At 32.4% G+C, this 23584-nt stretch overlaps 1 protein-coding gene across 8 annotated transcripts in view; it reads right to left on the reverse strand.

Moving 5' to 3' along the window:
- Nucleotides 1–23584, reverse strand: part of TCF12 (transcription factor 12) — a 292841-nt gene that overhangs the window by 33223 nt on the left and 236034 nt on the right. For 6 of the 8 annotated variants that reach the window (XM_039865490.1, XM_039865493.1, XM_039865489.1 and 3 more), the window contains 4 exons: nucleotides 8193–8298; nucleotides 7002–7141; nucleotides 6569–6713; nucleotides 6166–6230 (listed from right to left, as the gene is read on the reverse strand). In XM_039865490.1, coding sequence (XP_039721424.1) covers nucleotides 6166–6230; nucleotides 6569–6713; nucleotides 7002–7141; nucleotides 8193–8298 — 456 coding nt within the window. Of the gene's footprint in view, nucleotides 1–6165; nucleotides 6231–6568; nucleotides 6714–7001; nucleotides 7142–8192; nucleotides 8299–18657; nucleotides 18833–23584 lie in introns of those variants that run through there. The other 2 variants (XM_039865496.1, XM_039865495.1) reach the window with 2 other exon arrangements.

Here is a 23584-nt window from a genome sequence, read left to right on the forward strand (position 1 = left end):
AAAGTTTCAATTCCATGCAAAATTTTATCAAAACCTAGACCAACTCACTGATTTTTGATTTGCCTCTAAGGATTAATAGCATGAAAATACTGGAGAAATAGCATTCCTCTTTTCGCATCCTCCTACTTTTGTTTTCTTCACACTGCTTACATTAATCTCTAACTGTCCAAATTTATTTATTATCCGTCTCTTACCCTTCCCCCTAGTAAAATGTAGGTTCCAGAAGAGAAAGGACTTAGTCTTATTCAGACAAAATCTGAATTATACAGAATCTGCAGTAGTTTCAGATTCTACAACAGTGCTTGTAAATATATACATCTTTGTTGAAAGAAAACCATCCTTTCGGTAAGTTATCATTTGAGTATTTCTTTTAAATCTTTGGGTGTATTTACCTAGGCCCCATCTCTTTTTTGCTCTTTCAGTTCCTTTAATGTAGGTATCTTTACAGTTTTAGTCTCAGCTTTCTTTTATTTACCTGTGTTTTATCTCTTGGTAATACCGTTCTTCATTATCTCTTGGTAATACCGTTCTTCACAAAGTATCAACTATGACATCCCTGTGAATAACTCCCAAGTTGATATATCTATGTTCAAACTGGTTGCTGGACTTCTTCATCTGAGTCTATTCTTTTTCATCTCAAGATCAGTATGTCCAAACCAACTTTCATCACTGCCCCAAGCTTCCTACCCTTCCTATCTCTACTCTGTTTTCTCTACCTCAGTTAGCACTACCTTTCTCATGGTCACCAAAACCACTTTCTCTCATTTCCCCTGCCCCTCCACACTTCCCACCATAGATATCAATACCCACAATTCTCTAGTTTCCGGGATAGGTACAAATCATTCTCACTGCCGTGACACTTCTTCAAACCTTTACTGGAACTTGTGGCTGGACTATTTAAGTCTTTATATTTCTAGTTACTGCCATGCTCCTTTCATTCCATACATAATTGCTTGAGTTACTGTCCTCAACCAGTTTTGAACAGTCAAATCTCATGTAGTGCTTCCTGTTGCCTACTAAATAAAAGAGTGACATTCATGTCTTCCATAATGTGGTCACAAAAATATCTTTTTGCCATATAACCCACCTATATTATTATGTACCCTATTATCCAAACAAAATATTTTTTCATTTTCTGAACATAGCTTCTCCTTTCAAAATGCCTACTTCTTAACTTCCCTTTGATGAACTTCTACACCATATCCAAGTGCCTAGCTCAAATGTCATCTCCCTATTTATGCTCATTTTCATCTCCCTTATACTCTTAGAACAACCTGTACTTCTTTTTGGTTCTTTACTTCACACTATTCTCTACATTAACATTTTTGTATACCTGTTTTATCTTCTCTCCTTGAATGTAAGCTCTTTGAATGGCAGGGGCCTTATATTGTTCAACAATGAATCCATCATTGTTTGTCAAAGTCATGTATGAGTAGGTGCTCAATATTTTTAATACTCAAGTGATTAAATTACACTTGAAACTTGCTATAATACTTTTTGATTAAAAGCAAGGTTCAGTAAATGGTAGTATTTATCTGAGTATTTATGTAACAAGGTCAGTAACATAAGCACCAAAAGGGTAAAAAGAACTTGTTATAAAGATGAATTCATTTACAAATCAGTTTTATGGTATAAGCTTTGAGAACAATATGGTGAGGTTCCATTTCTAAGAATTAGTGTTGATGTACTAATGCGTCTATACCACGTTCTGAGCATACAAGTAGACTATCAACTCTTATTTTCCCTGATAACTCTGCCTGTAGTGCTAAATAATCCCTAACCATGTCAAGAACTGGTGACAACTTTATCTCAAAGGAAAAGATTTATACTTTAAAGTTATATATCACTACCTTGCAATGACTTAGTAAAATGCTCTGATGCTGTATATAAAACAGGTATGAGCTTTTGAAATTAAATTAATTTTTTAGCACTTTATTTTATTATTAAAGTATACAAGGTGTGGGCTTTTTAAAAATTACTGTGAAAACAGGAGAAGCAGTACCAAAAATGTATAAAAACATAATTTCTGGTTTTTTTTTTCAAAAGCAGTTTTTCCATTTGTACAATAAAAAACCATTTTTTTCCACTCACCCATCATAGTCCCTGGTTCTACTTTGCCCTACACTAAAGTGATAACAGACAGAATTATTATTAATACTTTTCCTGAACTGACAGGCAGCCTGGCAACTTATACGACTTTTTCTTATCCCTTTTATTTTCATAAAAACGATGTGTATGTATGTGGGGAGAGGAGGAGCAACACAACATTAAAAAGGCAAAATAACAGCTTTTTAGATTACAGATCATTTCATTAAACTTTACCTCTGTATATTTATTTTATTATCAAGTAATAAACAAATCATACTTATTCTATGTAGAAACTGTTGTGCTATTTTAAGAAGTTCTAAACATAAGGTTTTATTTGACAAAGAATAATCTAAATCAGGCATACGTTACTTTTTGTACTTTCTGACCTTAAAGAACTCCTATATTGATGTTAGGGAAAAAAAAAAAAAAGAAGAAAAAAAGTCAGTCATTTAAAAATGAGGATGGGGAGTGATTTAGAATCTAGAGTATAAACACAAAGTAAGAACTCATTCTGCATGCAGCCGTGGTCCTTCTACTGTTAAATGACCAATGATGAATAACTCCCAATACCTTCTGCCAGGCTTAAACGGTAATATGCCTCATTTTACTGCAACAAATGAGGCTCCTCCTCCTATCAGTCATGGTCCATTCCAATCAGCAGGGTGCCAATAAGCCAGAGGGTAATGAAAAGGGCCTCAGACAAAAAAGAAACAATGGAGAGCTCCCAAACCGAACCCTGGAACTGTGGGCCCAATTTTTTAAACACCACAGTGCACATTTCAGTTAATCTTTATTATGTTAATGTTATTGAGTCTAAAGAACAAAGAAACTTATTTCATGAATTACTTTTAAACGTCAACTTCCTTGAATTTTCTTCCCTTTTGTTAGAGACTACTGACCGCGGACCGCCCCCCCCACCCCCCCCCCCCCATGAGTCTCCCCTGGTGAAAAATCAAAACATAAATTATCACAAAGAAGTCTAATATAATCAACAAAGTTAAACAGTTCTCTTGTTTGATCTCCTCTAAATTAAAGACCAAGTGTTTTGATACGGTATTAGGCACTGAAATAAACCAGATGTTTCTTCCTCTATATAACTCTCCATGGGCACAATCTTAAAGGGTTATTGTCTGGCAAATGTTCAGGGAAATACATTAGAAATGGCACGGATACCCAGATTTTCCTTTCCTTCTATCTATCCTAGTTTATTATCTAAACTAATGCATAATCCACAAGGCTTTGGGAACTTTGTGTAAACACTTTCATGTACAATTCTCTTTCTAGCTATCCTGAGATTAAGACCACAATTACCCAGGCTTAAACCTAAAAGAAAAGAACCTTTGCAAATGTATTATCTGGCCTTACATGTTTAATCACACAGTATTCTGTGTGCTCTTTAATACCTACACTGAAGAACAAAGGTTGTACCCTCTGATGTTTCACACATGAAAGACCTTCTAAGACATATATCAGACAATTGGGGATCTAGAAATAACTCGTAATGATAATAGCATGGTGTTTCACCATCTAAAACTAGAAGCTATATTAAAAAGTCACATTCTTAAGAACTTAAAAATTTCAAAATACTCATGGTCACAATTTCCAAAGATCTATAATACATAAAATAAAATTTTGATACGTTTGTCAGACTCTTAAATGTAATCCTTATAGAATTCCTTCTTCTCTTCTTTTCTCATCTTTCCTATCCCCAATGTAATGTTTTTTTTGTCTTTCAGTACATTCTGGGAGCAGTTAAGTGAATGCGAATCTGTAATGGAGTTAGAGAAAGAATGTATTTGGAGGAGGTGTCTGATGGGGAGGGGGACAGCAGATGGATTGAAGGAAGGGATTTGAAGTGTGCAGACTATGGCATGCAGTGATGGAGCAGATGGAATGCATCACCGTCAGCTATGACAGACATGATTTATGGAATGACCTAGCAGCTCTTGCCTAGTAACAACATAGGATGACAGAGCTGAGTATCCATGACAACAAAAGCCCACCCACTAACTAGATTAAACATTCTTCTCTGGCTTCTACTCACAGTGAATTTGGATTTTCTTTTCCAAATGCCAACTGGTTGGCTAGTATGCTGGTCATAATACCGGAAAACGGTCAAGGCCTTGAAGGGTAACTGGAAAGGAGTTTGAAGGACCACTGAGAATATCACAAATTCTTGTCTACCTATGTGTCAAGATTCCTTTACATAAGTTTTCTTTGAATAAAATAAACAGAAGATCTTTTAGAAAAAAGCCCCAGAAATGCAGGTTATATTTTTGAAAGTTGGCTAGAATTGAGGGCTCAAATATTATTTGTCTTCCTACATGTGAAATACTGCTACTGGATTCCTTCAGAACCAGCAGAAAGAATATGGCAAGCCAATCAAATATCTGGGAGACAATCAAATTTAATACTATAGAATAATTTTCTTCCTCAGTAGGTAGTTTTCATCAGGTGGGAATAAGTCCAAAAAAGTGGGACAACTACCTTTAATCCTCATCACCCTGTAAAACAAGTTACTGTAGCACTGCTCTTTCAGAGTAGTAGAGCTCATCAGATCAGAGTTCTCACCAAATATATATGGGCTTTCCCTTTACCAGTTTAGTGATCCCTAGGGCAAGCGACTTAATCTTTCTGAGCTGAAGTTACTTGACCTTTTAAACCTTAGTTCTCCTTCTGCAATATGGGGAAAATAATGCCAACCTCACAGGAGTTTTTTTGAGGATTAAATGAAATGAAGCATGAAAATGCTTAGTACAGTATATAGCACCTAGTAAACATTCAAATTATAGCTGATATTTTAGTGGATTTTGTTATCACTATTTTTGTTATATAATGCAAGACTGAATTCAACAAACATTTACTGAGCTCTATTTTGTGCAGGGCTCCATTATGTGATAGATGGATTTGACTTGGCTTCATTTCTCAAGAAACTTGTGCTCAGCTGCAGAGAAAGGTTTATCTGCAGAAATCACATACAAAGAGGTTTACCTCCTCAAATGTTCAATAGTTGCTTCCTATTAATTACTCACACATTAAGTGGTCTGCCCTTCCTATGAACAGTAGCAAATGTGTTTGACAGAGTTAACTGCCTGTCATAGGAAATGTAAGACTATTCTCTGTGGGAATTCTGAGAGGCATATCATTCAGAAGGAAAAAAGAAAGAAAAAGCCTAAGGAGAAACTTCAGAAAGTACAAAGGAGAGTGCCTCTTTTAAACAATTAGATTTGTAATCTCTGTGGATTACTGGTAAATGCTCTCCAGAAAAAATTCCAAAAGAAAGGATTTCGGTTGTAGTATTTTAAGAATCACATATTAAAACATAATCAATGCTTTAAACCAATGCTTATTAAACCAAATCATTGCTTTGTCATTAATGTCCTGATGTGATATAACCTAGATGTTCAAGAAAATACTATAGAATTTCTTCGAATCAGTTTTAACTCATTTTAGCATGAATTCTTCAATGAATCTGGCTTTTTGGGGGGAAAGCTCTCATTTCCTATTTCTTGAATGAATCAGTTGCAGATGGTTATTTTTTCTTTTTAAAAAAATGTAAAATACTATCCATCTTGGAAAAATTCCTTAAGAAAGCACTTCCTTCTCTAGATCAGAAGAATAACTGAGTTGTCTTTCTTGGTTCCACTTGACTGATTTTAATGGGAAACTCACTAAGTATATATTTAAAATAATAAATACATTTAATATTAATATCAGTCATCTGTGCTCTAGGTTTTACAATGTCCAAATTTCTCTTCCATCTACATATGTTCCATCAAGACAAAGACATATATTTAAATTGAAGTTAGAAGGACAGACCTTGTGGGAATGTTCTCATGAGTTCTTTTCAGTAAAAGGTGAGAGATTCATATGATTTGAAGAGAATTCAGAGTATCTCATGAGTTAATTTAAGGGCAGCACGAATCAATACAAATTGAGAATAATGCTAAATGAGTAATGAAGTTGAACCTGTTATAACTACATCTTTTAACTATGACACATATTAACCACAAAATATAATCGCTGCATTTAGCACTGTAAACTTCATTCAATAGAACATGTAAAATCAGTACTCACAGATGCCAAAGCCTTTCCAAGTGCATCACCTGTCTGTGAGCTTCCAGCAGCATTACCTCTGGTTCCTGAATATTTCAAGTAGGAAAACAAATCAAGATTTTTAGCAAGCTGGCATGCTGTTATTTATTTATTTTTTTAGCACTCTGCCATTATTTCAAGGGTGTTCTCTACTGCTATCTCACAACTGTCAAAATAAACTAGAAAATACTCTGCATGTGTTATACTTAATAAGCTAAGGTAAAGATGGGTTCCTTACCAGTTTCTACATTAATGAAAATCAAAAAGTTTCCTTTCTTTCTTTCACTTTAAAACTCTATACTAAGAATATATATAGAAAGACATGGGGTTTACTGTAAATCCCCAAATAGGTTTTAGGGAGTTTTGCCAATCTAAAAAAGCTCACCTAGAATGCTATCCGATCCATTGATGGGAGGAGTGTGTGAGGCAGCAACATAAGGTGAACTGCTGGTACTGCTGCGATGGAAGCTGGACATTGGTGGAAGACTCGTGTTTATGTCTGTTGGTGAAACTGAGTGTGGAGGATAACTCTAGAGAAGGGGAAAGAGACATGATCTATTAAAATATGTTTTCTGAGCAATACACGCACGTATAACTGGACAACTACTATCACAGGTCGAAAAGAACGTCACAAGTTAGCAGCTAAAGAGTGCTACTATTGTCATTTACTTTTTAAAAAGGCAAGCTTAATGCAATAAACCTAGAAGTATTGCAAACTTGAGAAGTTTTGGCAGAATCAAATCTTATACTTGTAATCTAAAAAGAAACACGAGTAAGGACAAAGTGTTGCTGCACTCTAGTTATGTGTTAGAGCTTACCAAGCGGTCGTGTGAATGAAGGCTGCCGTAACTACTGGATTGAGACATATGGGAAGTGGAGGTCCCCAGAATTCCACCAAAACCAGGCTGGCTCATCCCATTTGATGAACTCCAAAGGTCAGAAGAATTGTGGGTCCCATCTAAGACAGAAATATAAAAGCTTCCTTAGCTAATAATTTTCTTTTATTTTGATGATGCTATAAAAATTCAAAAAGTATCTTCCAAATATTTTTTCTTCCCCTTTCCATCCTAGTCTTCTATCTAGTTTTCTCCCCTACAAAGTGTATAATTACTATCTAAGAAGAAGGAATAAATCTTTACAGTTAGAGGGGGAAAAACAGGTAATCCAAACTAGCAGGTTGATCATTATAAAAATCCTCAAAAGATCTAAATTCATATCAAAGATAATAAAAACTCCAAATTTGGGGACAGGTTGAATTTAATTTTGAGTTAAATGGCATACCCATAAATACACACAAAAAGTCCTTCATCTATAACAAGCAATGTACATTATAGCAAACATTCTGAAACTGGAATAAATAAGTTTCTCTAATAGTAAACCTAAATAATTGATAATGACTATACTGTAGTCAGCCTAGAAATGAAATGTGTTAGCAATGACTTCACTCCCCAATGTAAAGTCAAGGAACCACTTATGCAGTAATTTACTGCTCCCATAGTATATGCTTCCCATACTCTAAAACCACAGGAGACCAAATAAAAATAATTTGCTAGACATGAATTAAAGGAAATGAAACACTTTTTCTACCTGAACAAGTCTTATTCTGTTCTATGATATTCACTTTTATTTATATTGATAATTCCAGGAGTGACATGAATCTGTAATCTAAACTGGAAACTAGAGTTGTTAAAATCTTTATACATTTAAATCCTAAAATAAGAAAGAGTAGTTCTATTCATTTTTCTCAGTTGAAGTCCTTTACAAATTCAATCAATACTAGATGAGGCACTCCAATGGTTTGCTGGATAGTCCAACTACATTGCAGTCAGAAATGAAAAATAGCACTAAAAAACTTTAAAATTAATTTTAATTTGTATCAGCTAGAGATATCTAGATAAATCATGTCTGAATTCCTATGAAGGTATTCTCTTTCCTTATGACTTTAAATTATTAGCTAATATACAATAGGCAACTGCCATAGCATTTGAAAACTATTTGGCAGTACTTACCTTGCATAAAGAAAGTGCTAGCAAACATACTGGTTGGTGGCTTGGGAGATGGGTAACTAGGAGATTCACGGTTGAAATCTTCTGAATTTGGGGATGGTGCATATACCTTAAAATTAAATAGAAAATTTAATTAAAATCTAAATTATGATCATGTCACATATAAAATGAGTGCTACATATACAAATGGCCAAAAAGGCCTACCTAATATCTATAAAGACCACAATCTGAAGAACTGCCTAAATCTACATATATAATGTCTAACTTGGTTACTCTCTACATGTTTGTTTTTAGCTGATGAATAGAGAAATATACTACTCCAAGTATTCCTATAATGCATCTTTTGAGACAATTATACCAGGTGTGTGAATAAAGTCATAAATGTTGATTTGTTTATAAAACACAAATCCACATAAGCTTACGATTCAAAATGTGATGGTCGAAACAAATGTCTTTTGAATACAGCACAAAATAAAATTTGGGTTCATAAAATTCATTCTTATCACTGTTACAAGATTTATCAAAATCAAAATACTAAATGTTAAATGTTACTATATTTTGTTACTATTAAAAGATGACCGTGAAAAGTACAACACAATTGTTCAGAAACTTCCTTAATTTAGTAGGGTTAGCAAAATTAAGACCAATTTTTGTTGGAGGGTTTTAATATTTTAATTTCAAGTAAACTTTTGAATCTGGCACAACTTTAAGTAAAATCTCATTTAATTTTTCAGAGCAATATTAATTTCCTTTGGTAAACTTTTGCTTCAGATAAGCAAAGTATGAACATTCTGAATTGGCAAATGGCCAACACTGTCATTTCTCTAAAAAACTAAATGGGCAGCCAAAAAACCTTAATAATCAAAACGATCAAACCATTCTCACAATGACTACTGAAACCAAGAAGGAAAACAAATAACATTTAAGGTAATGCATGGACTGTAAAAGTAAATCAGGAGATAGGAAGAATGGAATAGTGTTTTATTGTGAGCAGTGTTGAAACATAATCCTTTTTAGTTTGATAAGGTAAGTCCATTAAATTTCATTCCAAAATAAAAATTCTAAGTGTTCATTTAAGTGGAAGAAAGTAACTACCTTACTAAAATTATGGGAGCATGTGTAAAAAAATCATATTTTTTGCATAAGTACAGAAAATTTCTGGAATTACATACAAGAATTAGTGGTTACCCACCTGGACTTAAAACTGAGAAGGAGGACATTTACTTCATGCCCTTCTAAACAGTCTGATATTTTTACCCAGTTTATATTTCTGTGCAACAATAAAAAAGTTGAGGAAGCATGCACTGAGATTAAAATGGGAGTCAAATTTTTTATTTACGTAAACTATCATTTATATTCATTTAGTCTTTCTTTGAGGCATTAACTAATTGTAAAGACTTCTGGCAAATTACCTAACCTGCCAGACTCAACTTCCTCATTTGTAAGATGGTGCTAACAGTACCTGCATCAGGGGATTGATGCGACAATTAGACAAGATAACACATGCAAAATGTTTAGAACAGTAACCACTGAGTATTAGCTCATAGTATCATCTCTCTATCATTCTTACAGAAGCAGTTATACCACCACATATTACCCCAGTTCAGTCCTATTTCTTAGCTGTCTGATGTGATCCTACAAATTCATCCTAAATAAAAAGTTAAAAAGTCCATTTTTAGTCTTCTCGCTAATTGTGTTAATACTTACACAGTTGTGTCTTTTTAATGGAATGGTAATACAGGTTAGTTTACTACCTTTCACAATCCAGAGGTAAAAACACACTTGTGGTACCCGAGAAGTATGGGACAAGGTATATTCCTATGAATTACCCAGAAGGATCCTACTCAGGGGAATAAAGTAGATAAAATGGTTTTTCCATTATATATATTAAGCATGTTTTTCTAGCTTAGTGCTTGCTATTACATAAAAATAGTGTTCGAATGAAATATTTGAGTATATACAACAGTGTATGGTTGTAGGTTCAGAGGCAGGAAAAAGTTTTCAGAAAAAGAATTTTGCACTTTTTTCCTTTAATCAATTTTCAGTGTCTAAATTTACTACAGCTAGATGCCCTCTGTCCCCTTTATATGCAGATTTTCCCAAACTAGGCTGAAATCATTGATAATGAAAAATGGTAAATCCACATATCTAGCAAGAAAATACAATAACAATAAAATTTAAAAAACAGCACTAGAAATTTTTTTTTTGGTCACAAATGCTTATTGACTACACACACCCAATCAGTGATTTGAAAATATGAACTATAAAATTCTCTAACTCTATCCAGGTTATAAATGGAAACAGTATATAATGTAAGCCTCTCACTGTTAATTATGAAAGGTTCTGAGGTGTCATTTCACACGAAAAAACCTACATAATTTATCAGCTTAAATTTATACATAATTTGTCAATTATATTTCTTTATCCTTATTCCCATTCAATTCACTGTATTCCACACATGATATACTTACATGTTAAAATATTTAAATGGTTTGCAATTACAAAAGCAAGTAAAAGGATAAAACTGATTTTGCTGATTTAAAAACCAGTGTCAAATAAAGAATATGCTGATCAGATAATGGTTAATAAAGACTGTCATGGAAAGCAAGAAAATCAAGATAAACCACATAAAGCAGAAGAGACCTGCCTACTTTTGTAAAAATTTTTAAGCAGTATGCAGAAAAAAGGGCTCATGTTAGAGGTAAATTTATTTTTAATGTTAGCCTTTTATAAGCAGACTTTGAAAAAAATAAATGGACTTTTGAAGGACAGATCTTTAAATGAAAATGGTAAAAACCAAATTGCTATAAGTTTATCATTTATTTCCTAACATAAATTCAAAGTTTGTATCATAATAAAAATGTTTTGAAAAACATGGTTCTCAAAGAGGCCAATTTAACAGCATTTCCAACACAGGCCAAATAACTTTACTTTTGGTATCTTAACCATAGCTTGCAAAAACATAGATGCAATGTTATGAAGCAGCAGTTGTGCCAGTCTCGATTTTTCAGATCAAAGAGTTCTTACGGCAAAGCGCAACTGATGTGGTCTCAAAGACTTTATTAACTCCAGATGTAGGGAAATAGCCAGCCAATTCCACAAAAAGAGCAAGTCTCTTTTAGTTACAATCAGTACTGGCCACAAATTAAAACCAGACTGCTTATGTCATCTGATCACCTGCACACAGATGCCAGTTTTTTTTTCTATTTAATGATCTAATCGTACATTTAAATCTTAAGTATGATTTTATATCACAACAAACAATCTTAAAGTTAAGAGAAAAGAACATATATATGCTTTAAGATAATTAAAATCCACCAGGAGTCTATTTTAAAGAGAAATAGAAAAAGTTACAATTAAGTAATTTGTGATGTTCTATTAAAATGTGGTAGATACTTAGAAATTGTTTTTAGAATTCTAACCTCCATTTCAGGTCAGGCTCACAATAGCTATCATGGGACTGTCTTTATTCTTTCCCAAGCACTTATATTTTCTCCTTCAGGAATGGCAATAAGAGAAATTTTGAGTGTCTGGTGAATAGAATCATAACATTGATTCCAACTTGAACGAATATATAACTGAAAATCTAACAGTACCTCCCTTTCACTGTTAAGTCTGGTTGAAAAGAACAAATCCACATTAATATCTTTGACATTCTTATCCCATCCACCCAAACTGACTTTTTAAAAGTGATAGACTACTTCAGGATGAATATTTACTCTTTATAGTGATCACGCAATTATTCTTGGAATGTAGTTCATATAACCAATCGGCGTCAAGTTAGCAAAAACAGATTCCTTTTTTCCTGTTTGGATAATTCAGTTTAGTCATATGGATAATCCTAAATTCAGGGCAGCCCACTTTCTGCTTATCTCTAGAGGCTGGAGCTGTGTACAACACTCTTGATTTCAATGCATCCTTCATATAATTAATATTGGAAACATTCATGTGAGGCAGGAAGGCATAATGATTTTCTGATAGTTATTGAGAAAAGATGCAAGGAAGAAGCTTTTGCTAAAAATATTTTTTTTATCTTGTCACATCCAGTGATGAGTTAAAAGACGATGTCATTCCCGTGCTTTTTATAATAGATTCATAGCTTGTGTGGTGAATGATATTTTTAAATGTCTCAAATGATGGGGAGATGAATTGGAAATTTTCTTTAGTATGTGAGAATAGCTATATATCTTAATTAAAATATCCCTCCACAGAAAATAAGAGGAATGCTTTAGATGAGGACTGTCTAATAGGTTTCTGTGATGATGGAAATGTTCTCTATCTATGCTGTACAATACAGTAGCCACTAGTTACACATGACTATTGAACAGTTCAAATGTGGATAGTACAACTGAGGAACTAAATTTTTAATTTTATTTTAATGAATTTAAATAGTCATGTGACTACTAGTTACTACAGAATATAAATTCGGATCATTATTTCTTATCTGGCAGTTTAAAATCACATAAATTATTTTGAAAGCAATATTCTGGAAGTCTCATAAGCTCCAAAGCCTAAGAAAATCCAAATCAGCCCAAACTCTCAAACATTTTGGGAACACCTTTAGCTAATCTGGAAAGAGGAAAGATGGAGAAGCTTAGCCATTTTTCTGAACATGCACTAACACTGAAATTATTACCGATTTCATTATGTTTAAGCTTCTATTGGTTCTTTTGTCAAGATGGTTTGAATAGATGCTCTCTTTAAGTTCCAATATATAACATATCATTAAATACTTTAATTCATGCTAACATGGATCTCCAATATGTAAAAAGTTTATTATAATAATAATTATCTTCAACACAATCTGTATTAATTTACCAAAATAAAACAAAATCATCTGGCTAACTTATCCTACCATCATAATTTTAAAATAAAAATTTAAAATTATAGTCAAGAATACCCACTTAATTTATCTGATATTTTATGTAATTATATTTTGTATTAAATGACAAAAATGTTTACATAATCTAGCTAAGTATCTAAAACCTGCAAAAATATAAAAGAAGTCTAGGTTATTGGAAAAAAAGAAAATGCTAATAACTCAAGTCAAATCCTATTTTGAAAATCTGTAATTAAACCTCTGGGCCAATAATTTTTAAAATACACACTTAAGGGTTAACATTCAAAAACTAAGAAAGAAAAACTAATTATTATAAAATTTATTTTTTAGTTATTGCTGATTAACCTATGCAAGTTCTGCATATAGTACAACACAAACAACAGCTTCCTGAATTTTGCAGGACCTGAATTTAGAAAAAAAGATGCTATTTAAAAAAGAGTAAATAAAAAAAATGTTTAATATTTATACTCACTGAGAATAGTGTTAGAGGAAGTTAAAGAAATTCCCTAAAAACAACTTCCCATTGATTTTTCTGATCAGTTAAAAAGCACCTTTAACATAAATGGCAAAATTTTAACATTGCTGAAATTTAGGTCTTCCCCCTTTTCTTGTTCCTTTTCTAATCAAAATTAAAACATAACCCCAAAGAAAGTTATTAAAACATTTAAATAAGTCTATAAAACAGCAGTCTATTTTTAAGAATTTCCCATTATCTAAGAACACACAAATGACAGATTTGATAAACACCTCGATGCTCTTAGTATTTTACTATTACACAAAAATAGCAAGTTTTATCATAAAGCCCAAACTACAACTACAGTTTTTAAGGTAATTCCAAGCTCAAGGGAGGAAATATTTAGATATTTGAATTGAAACCAAAAGGCATTATAAACCAAAATGTCTGAAGTATAAGGACTAACTCAGGGACATACAAGTTATCTCTATGGAAGATTCTTTTCACCTAATTAGCCTGCTAAAAACATAATTGGCATTTCCATAAAGAGGATAAATTTATGTTTATATTTGCAACAGTTTCATAAACAAAAGGACCAGTATCTTTCCCTAAGGATTTCCAGAGACATGTTTAGGGGTAAAATATAGTAAAATGTCTTTTCTAAAAACAGCAAGAAAAAAGAATTCCAGCGTTAAGTATAAAGCAGCTCAAAATCAATTACTACTTCTGCTGTCTAACAAGCATAGTTGAATATTATTGGTTTTCCACTGTGAGAAAAACTTCTCAGGTAAGTCAAGCACATTTTTATTAATCTTATATTAACAGCACTCATCATATTTCATCACCTCTTTATTGTAGCTGTTATCATTTTTATAATGACTACAAATTTTCTCCTGAGATATAAACTATAGAATTTTTAAGAGACTGGGTTTGAAATTTGTATGCTAGAAAAACATACTAAACAAATCAATGTGTGTCACTTCTTACCTACATTTTAGAGAAATTTAAGTCCAACAATACAGCACGTGATCCTTTTCTTCAACATATTCATTAACTAGTGGAAAGGGAAACAAATTTCTTTCTAAAACACTAATAAAGCGCAATGAGTGACAACATCCTCTTTAAGTAGGGGAACTACAGTTTTAACTCGCTGGTGTTTGTGCTCACTTGAATGAAGAAAAAAGGCCTTCTTGGATTTATAACTCGAATAGTCTCAGATATTTTTGGTAAAGGGAAAAACAATCTAAGTAGATTTACGCTAAAGTCCTTGTCATTCGATGTCTTCAGTATTCTATTTTCAGAAAATTTTTAAATGACTTCATGTTTTCCTCCTCATACATGTTAGATTTAACTCTACTGGGCCCACAGACAGCCTGGAAATTTGAATTAATTTAATTGCATTTTTTTCCTCTCCTCATGTTAATGAGCAATAAATCCCCAATGAAACAGATATGTAGCTCTATACATATCTCCCATTGGTTTCAGTGCTTTTATTAATTGAAAATGTTTATTTGAAAAATAAATCTTAGAAATATTTACAACACAGTTTTAGCTACTTGACACCCCACTTCTTATGAAAATACAAAATTATGTGGGCAGACAGGTACTAAAACCATGGCAAAACCAAATTTTAGTACCACACATTCTAGTAGAAGGGAAGACCTGCTAGTCTAATTTCCTGAGTTTTTAAACATATCTAGGCTACTTTTAAGTTCTTCTTAAAAAGAAAAAATTTGCTTAATTGATCACATTAATTAGCATTCAGAAAATTGTTAGTCTGATCGTATATGCAAAATATACTTATTTGTAGGAATTGAATAGGGTTTTCTATTTTCTTTCCATTGTAATATATTTTGATACAAATGATAGTAAGGATAAATAAAGTTTGGCCCTTTGTTATGGAGACTACTTTACTTGCTCTTGGGTACTATAAAAGAGAAAACCTGCTTTTGGAAGAGAGACCTGGGTTCAACTGTAGCCTCAGTACTTACTACTGGGTGGGGCTTGAGCAAGTTACTTAACTTCCTGGAACCTCATTTTCCTTCTATATAAAAGGAGGCCAGAAACAGACACATGACAGTGAATGTGAGACTTAAATGAAGCAAACAGAAAGTCTCTAGCATAGCTCCTGACACAGAGTGGTCCTTATAATCATGTCAAGTTCCTATCTCCTCTTTCCCAGATTCTATACACCAAGCTCAATATTCAAAATGTGTTTCTAAGCTTGAGTTTTAAAACTTGGATTTCTGTGTTGTCTATAATAAGAATGAAATAATCCCTTGATAAGTTAAAAGAGCATCATGTCTGTAACTTGCTGCAATTTTTATACCTGGAACACTCTTCAGTTCAAGGCCTAGAAAATGGAAGCTGATAAGATTGGAGGAAGACCGAAACTCTAGAATCCTCTCCTCTCAAAACTTTCCTTCCTTTAACTCTAAGACTTTCTACCTCTCTGCATAAAGGACACAATTTAGTCACATCAATGAGAAAACTGAATGTAGGCCAATTTCTTTATATATAAGGAACTTCAGAAACCCATTATTCTTTGCTATTTTTAAATCTCAAAAAAAAATGGTAATATTCATAATGGTTTTTAGGTCCTCTATCATAAACATATATTAATATCTTACAGTATGGTACAGAATAGCTAAACAAAAGCTATATATGATACAGAACATTAACCCCTTCACTTTTCAAATAGCGGGGATAAATAGGGTTAAAATTTTTGGCTTTTCTTTTCTGAAAATAGATGCCTAAGTCTGTTATACTTCCAACAATACAATACGGCTACATAGTCTTAAATAATAAAATATGATAAAGCTCTTCTCTGGTTAATGTTTTTTTTTCCTAAAGTCTGTTCAGTCTTATTATTAAAATACATCAAATATCCTTAAAATATGATTTAACTTGGAAACTTAAAGATAAAAACTTAAAAAAAGAAAGAAAAGTATTTTAAGACCAGTACCACTTAGAATTTTTTGCTCTCTCATTTCATTTTCTTAAAATGAAATCAATGTGAACTTATTAGCATTTCAAAATATTAATCTGCTTTATCATCTTAAAATATATTGATGAAATGGAGTTAAAGGGTTTAAATTTAACCTGTTCACTATGAGAATTATATAAAAATTCTGTAACTCAAATGAGGAAGTATGTTCCACATAGAGTCTGGAATTATTCATTTAAAGTACTAGTTTTTACTATAAAGCATTGTTGGGTAGATATTTCCCAATATATACTAACACTAAGGTATTTACATAGTCTTTGGATAATATAATTACATACTATATGATTTTCTTATTGAAGAGTTATAAGAATAAAATAATAATAATAATAATAATAATAATAAACAACTAGATAGAGGTGATAAAAATAAAATGCATATAAGAAAATACATACAAGACCAAGGCCTTACGATTTAGACGACTAAGACAATGTATCATCTCTTTATGCATTTTTCAGGAACATAAAAGTCACCTCTGACCTATATCAGGCACAGGCTATCAATTTTCAGGCTATACTTTTCTACCATACCAGCTCTGTCATCTACCGTAAGGCTGGAAATACTTAATACGATCAAAGCTGTTGCCCCCCCAACAATGTAGAACAAAGAGAAATGTTGTAATAGTGTGATCTGTGCTCTGGAAAGAATAAAATCTAAACTCAATTTGAGTTATGGTCTCTCTACTTCAGGGGTCCTGTAAAATTAATTTTACTTAACTCATATATACATATATACATACACGCACACATCATCTTCAAAAAGACTATTTTACTTAAAATCAGAAAAAGTATTTTTGCATTTGAAAGACAGCTTGTAAGGAAATTACAGAAGGATCAAGTAATTTCACTTATATTACCTCATCTATATCTACTTCTCACATTCTCTAAAGCTCTGCTTATATGGACAGTGTGAACACACACTTTTTAATGAGTTTAAGGATATTTTGGCTTGATTATCATCTATTAAGAAAGCTTACCCAAAAGTTAACAAATGCTAACAAAGTCTAAAGAGGCCTTACCAAAGCAGTCAGAGAATGAAAAAGTGCTTTCGTTAGTAGCTAGAGCCATATGCCACTTTAAAACCAGTAGTAAAAAGGGAAGGGACAAATGTATCTGATTTTATACCTATTTCAGAAAATGTGATTACATTTTCTTTATAACTTCCAACATTAACATTAAAAATGCCTACACTCCTGTCCAAAAAACCCCAAAAGCTCACTAAAGTCATTTATGTATTACTAAGACATCTGAAGGAAAGTTTTTTTGGGGGGGAGGCTGATAGAGGAGAAAAATACTGAATTCCTGACATAAATCCAAGATTATTATTCATATAACATTTTTATAATGTTTATCAAATATCTTACAAAGATAACTCATATTGACTCTTCCAGAGAAGTTCACTTTCTCTTTAGAATATACAAAATCTTTTGACTTAAAGGTATTTTTTTGCAGAAACATACTAAATAATTAATACTAAGTAATTAAAAAAGGTCTTACTTAGCAACACAGAAAGGTATTATTTTAAAACATCTAACTATCTGCTATAAACCAACCAGAAATACATTCTTTGGAAAATGTATAAATACATGCTTCGAAAAAGTGATTTATTTTATGAATCTGTACAGGGTCAAAATTCTAGTTTGATTGGAAACAGATGGTCTCCCAATAAAGTCAGGGTTTGGACCTGAAACTCCAAACAGGAAATACGGCCCTCACTAGCTGACTGCTTCCTTAATCATTCCCAGAGCTTCATACTTGTTATTTTTATAAATAACCAATATGACTTTCATCTTTGCCTTCTATCTACAAAGCATTAAATAATCCTCTGTCTATATACATGTATGTATTTTATATATAGACTATATGTTTACAACATAAGAAGACATTAAAACAAATGTACTTTCAAGCTCACTGCTAGTAAAGACATCAGGCATTAAGAATAACTCACAAATTCAAGTTTACTTTCTATACTATTTTTAAAATAAAAGTCAACAACTATTGAGTATCTATGTCAAAGACAACTTTACTGACACTATTTACAAAGAAATACACAATCTAAATGTATTGCAAAAATGATAAGACCTCATAGGTTTTAGTAAAAAGCAATTAATTTACACTGCTTTCCATTAAACAAACCAGTTAGAACTATATGAACAAAGAAAAAGACTTACCGTCTTCCCATTGTAGTAATACATCAAAGAATTGCTGCCCATTCCAGGGACAGGATAAGCACAATACATGTTGATTTTGAAAATGTTACTGTTAGCAGCTAATGCACACAGCTTCTCTCCAAGACATACATCCACACAGCCAAACAGAGTTAGGTCTTCAGCACTATGCATCCACACATGGATCTACTCAAAAGGAACTTATGCAAAACAGGACTGAACCAACTCACAGAGCAGAGAGGGAGGGTTTACGCTGGAAGTAACCTCCTTCAATTTCTATTAAGTCCTTGCATTGTGGAGGATACCAATAAGACAAAATTTGGGGTAATAAAAAAATACAAGTTACTTATAAACAGCTAAATAATGAAAAGAGACATAGTGTCCTGGAGATAAATATCCCAAGTAAATATTAATTTTGTTATTTATATGTAAGATTCTGTCTGTCTATTTCCAAGAAAGGCAAACGGACACATCTGCAAATCTTTCTTTAGTTTTAATTAAATTAGAGCATTTGTGGCAGGGAAACCTAGCTTGCTTGCTACACCTCTTGCAACATTACCATCTGCCTTGGTCTAAAGTTGCTTTCAACTTTGATAAACACATGATCAAGCAATCAGGAATTGAAAACACTGAACCATGTGCAACAAGAACGATCTAGACAGTATGAAATCACTTCCTGGAGAAAGTAGACGATTAAATCATGATTTTTTTAAATTGTAAAAATCATATTTAAAAAATGGAAAGGATCATATTTTATGAAAATGTTTAGTCCAAAAGTTCAAAAAATTATCTTGAAAACAAATCTATTTTTAAAACATTTAATACAGATTTTCAGTTATAAAGCTCCTTAAATGCCTCATTCATAACACTATCTAAAAGTTTATAATGGACTGCACTCTTCTAGATCATTTAATATGTATTAAGCAATTTGATAATTAAATAGAAAAAACAAGAGAAACTTTTTTTCTCTTATAAAAAAAGTATGAAAGGTCAGTGAATGTAACAGACACTCTAGTTGATAAACTAAAAAAGGTTTCTTAGTCTTTTTTCCCCTCTAAGTTCATTATTGCTCTTAAGGAATACTTTATATATTCCTGTTTTTTTATATATTCATATTTTGAGGTGAATGCTCAAATTTCTCAAAAAGGAAAAGTAATCAGTGTGGAAATAAATGTCTCATAAATTTAAAAAATTCATTATATTTAGAAATCAAAAGGTTTTAGATAGTCTGCAAATACACATTTTTCACACAAAAATACGTTTTGTAATTTTAAAAAATTTTAATTTGTCTTTTGGTATGGACAGAAAAACAGAATAGCAACTTTTCTTTTTTCTCATTTGCCCCAATCAAAACCTTTTTGTACTGTCTCGTCTCCCTGTGCCTTGCAAGTTCTAAGGGAACCTGTTAATCAGAGGAGAGGGCACAGGCTGCATAAAGGGGCACATCACTTTTTTTTCAAAGACATCTTTGATGAAGCAGAACTCCTCTAACTTAGAAATATTTTAAATATTCTATAGGGGACTAACCTCCCTCTCTCCATTTTGTGGAACATATTGATCAAATTATAGCAATAAACTAAATCAAACAATAAGTCCAGCTAACTTCACAATGTTTTAAAAGCTGATGGTATCGGAATAACAATAAAACCTCCCCACACTCTCCAGATATAGAAAAGGCTAAGCAGCAGCTGCAAAAGAACATCACTGTACAGCAGACTATTAAAATGCCAGTCTGCAGAGTGGTTTGTAACTTCCTCCCTCCTGAGAGACCACAAAGACCCATTTCAATCCTTAGAGAACTGTGTAAAAAGCTTTGATTTACAATTAACAATGCCATGCCTTAAACCATTCGAGTAAATTTTAGTCTTTCATACACGATAGCTTTCTCTGACAGAACAGATATTCTTTCTTAAAAAAAGGAAAACCAACCATCTAAAACAAATTTTTCTTTTTCCTCTTAATGATGTAAACATAAAAAAAACCCCAAACCTTACTTTTGAATAGAAATTGAGGAGAGACTGGGGTGGGAGGAAGGGGAGCCACAAAGCACTGACAATACCTCAACATTTTTTTCCGACAACCATTATCCCAACCAGAGAAAACTTTTATATATTGGTTAAAAAAAAACCACTTTAACAGAAAAGAGAGAGAGTACTATGTTGTCTGATAAAACAAAAGCATAACATAAATCCAATTATGCAATCTTGGCTATTAAACCACAATGAAAATTTTAGTATTTCATCATTAGTTCTTTATTTTACAGGCAACTATATGATATTTTGAAAGGAATAAACAAATATTCAAGTAAAAAAGTTCAGAGTAAAGCCAGACAGCATAATCTTACTGTTCTAAAGCAGTTTATTAAGCAACTAACTAGATAAAGTCTGCTGTTAAACCTAAAACCTGAATATGAAATATAAACAGAGTTTAGTAATTAAAAGCTTTTGCTTCTACTCTGCATTCCTCCTCTCAAAAACACAAATTCACTATTCAGACATGTGTATTTAAGACTGCCCCCCCCATACATAATACATTCACTAGGTATACACTACTGCCTAATTTAGAGTGTATATAGAAAAGGGGGGTTGTGGGGGTTGGTATATATACAGATCTACATATATATGACATTAAACTCATTCTTCAAAAACAAGAAATAAATCATCAAGAAAACTGACGGTAATTTAAATAAAGTGTTCCCATATTCTACTGTATACTACTGTAAGGCCTTTTAAGTTTGTTATTCTAAAATATTATGTTTTTAAAGTTCCCTTATCCAAAAGAAACCAAAGTTGGTTGATGTAGACAGTCGTTTTCTTTATCACAATTACAAATTATCTTTTATGATAAAGTTTTTTTCTCGTCCTCAAAAATGTTTTGAAAAAAATCTAATTTAATCTATATAACAGCTGCAGCACATTTTTAAGGAGAATCATATTACAGGAAAAAATGCATATAGATGGATCGAGTATTGCTCTGGTCAATGCAGTTGTTTAATCTTTGCTTGTCCTTTTTTTTTTTTTTTAAAGAACATGTCAAGGGTTAATCCTGTGACTCCTCTGACAAAATGAGTCAGCTGGAGACGGCAACTTTTTAAACCTGATTTCAGAGAGACATGCAGTCTGCACTGGAGTTCTGAACTGTCATGTACTTTTTATCCTGAATTGCTTCCACCCACAATTCCACGTAATCACTATGTGTTATTCTAAGATTATGTGATCGGACTCAATATTCATGATACCTAGTCCAAAAATCTCAAAAATCACCATGTTTTATAATCAAATGAGCATACTGTACATATGGGCAACATGATTAATGAAAATGTCAGAGAACCCTGAAAAAAATATGACTTGGAGCCATACATCTTTTATTAGCAAACTGATGATTCCTGGTTTGAAGATTATTGCATTTCGCCAATTTGCAAATATGCTTATCCCCTTCAATGGTTCGGGATGTGATGTTTATTGCCATTCCGACAGTCATCAAGCACAAACCTAAGCTAGATAAGAAAAAGCTATAAAGTGCTTTGCCTAAGCAATTTACTTCTTTATTGAAGATGTAAGAAAAGATATTTTCAAAAAGACTTTCTAGCAACTTCAATTTACCTTCTAGGCCGCCATGCAAAAATTTCCCTTTTCCTTTTTATATTTCTGTTGATTGGAAAGTTGGCAGATCTTCCTTGGAGAGTTATGCAATTTTTGTTGGGATAAACCATGCAGTATTTTAATGTATTTTATTATCTACTGTTTATCTCTGATACATGGATCACTATAACTCTCACCTGTTTTTTAAACTATCTTTAAAGCAGTAATTCTTCAAGAATGACCCAAAATTCTAAAAAGTTTTCAAAAGAAAATTTAACTGAATTATATATCTTGAATTAATTAATCAAGACTAGTCAGTAGTTAATCTTATTGTACATTTTTCTAAAACAAGCCGGCTACATCTCAGTGTCCCAAAAGGCCAGAAGATCCAGCTGGGAAGAGAAACCTCAAACTTGTTCATTGGATTCCTCAGGAAAAGTTTCGACATTAATTCTAAGTTATTCAATACCTGGATAAAAAAGATTTTCAGAGTGATAAATGAAGCCAAACAAAGATCACATGTGAATACTTCCACAAATGAACTCTATATTTTCCTAAAGCATGAAATCAGTAAATAACTAATAAATGATTGCTGATAAGGGGGTGGGGAATGAGGGTAGGTTTAAGAGGATAATAAGCGAGAGAACCTACAAGTGGGTAGATTGAATGCAAAAAACCCCTTCCCAATGCCTCCTCTTCCTTATTTAGCTTATAGGGAGATGACATGTGAGTGAATGCTGTCTCCTAAACGTGCAGTATTTATTTAGCCTGACTGACTAAATCAGACACACCAAAATCAGACACAAAAATTCCAGGTTTTATAGCTGAAGATTATACTGCAGATTTTTCTGGAATATGCAGCTTTGTAAATAAAGCCATTTCTAAGTGTTCATGAAGTTGGTCTTCTGGTCTTTTTCTTATACCCTCAAAATTTAGAAAATTTACTTTTGCAAAAAAGAAAGCAGGAATACAAAAATTTAGTGAAATAATGCATCCCTCTTAAACCAATCCACTTTCAATGCCTGTTGTTTAAAGATTATGCTATTGATCTGCAATCGTGTAGTGCAACTTCTACTTCAACAATATCACTCATCTTGCTGATACCAATATATCAGTAAAATGGCTTCTAAACATTGTATTTCCACTGTATGAAAATATTAAAAATCAAAGACCTGATTTTGTGATCTTTATTCAGGTGAAACTCTGAAAAAAATTGTTCTAATTATGCCTTAATTGTGAGTACTCAAATCTTAGCCAAACCAATAATCAGAGTTATAGTGGATGATATTATAGACTGATCTGAGTACTTGCACACAATTTGTTTGGATATTGGTTGGAAATTAGCATCA

The sequence above is a fragment of the Pteropus medius genome, unplaced genomic scaffold (assembly GCF_902729225.1).
Source record: "Pteropus medius unplaced genomic scaffold, Ma_sr-lr_union100, whole genome shotgun sequence".
Classification (NCBI taxonomy): Eukaryota; Metazoa; Chordata; class Mammalia; order Chiroptera; family Pteropodidae; genus Pteropus; species Pteropus medius.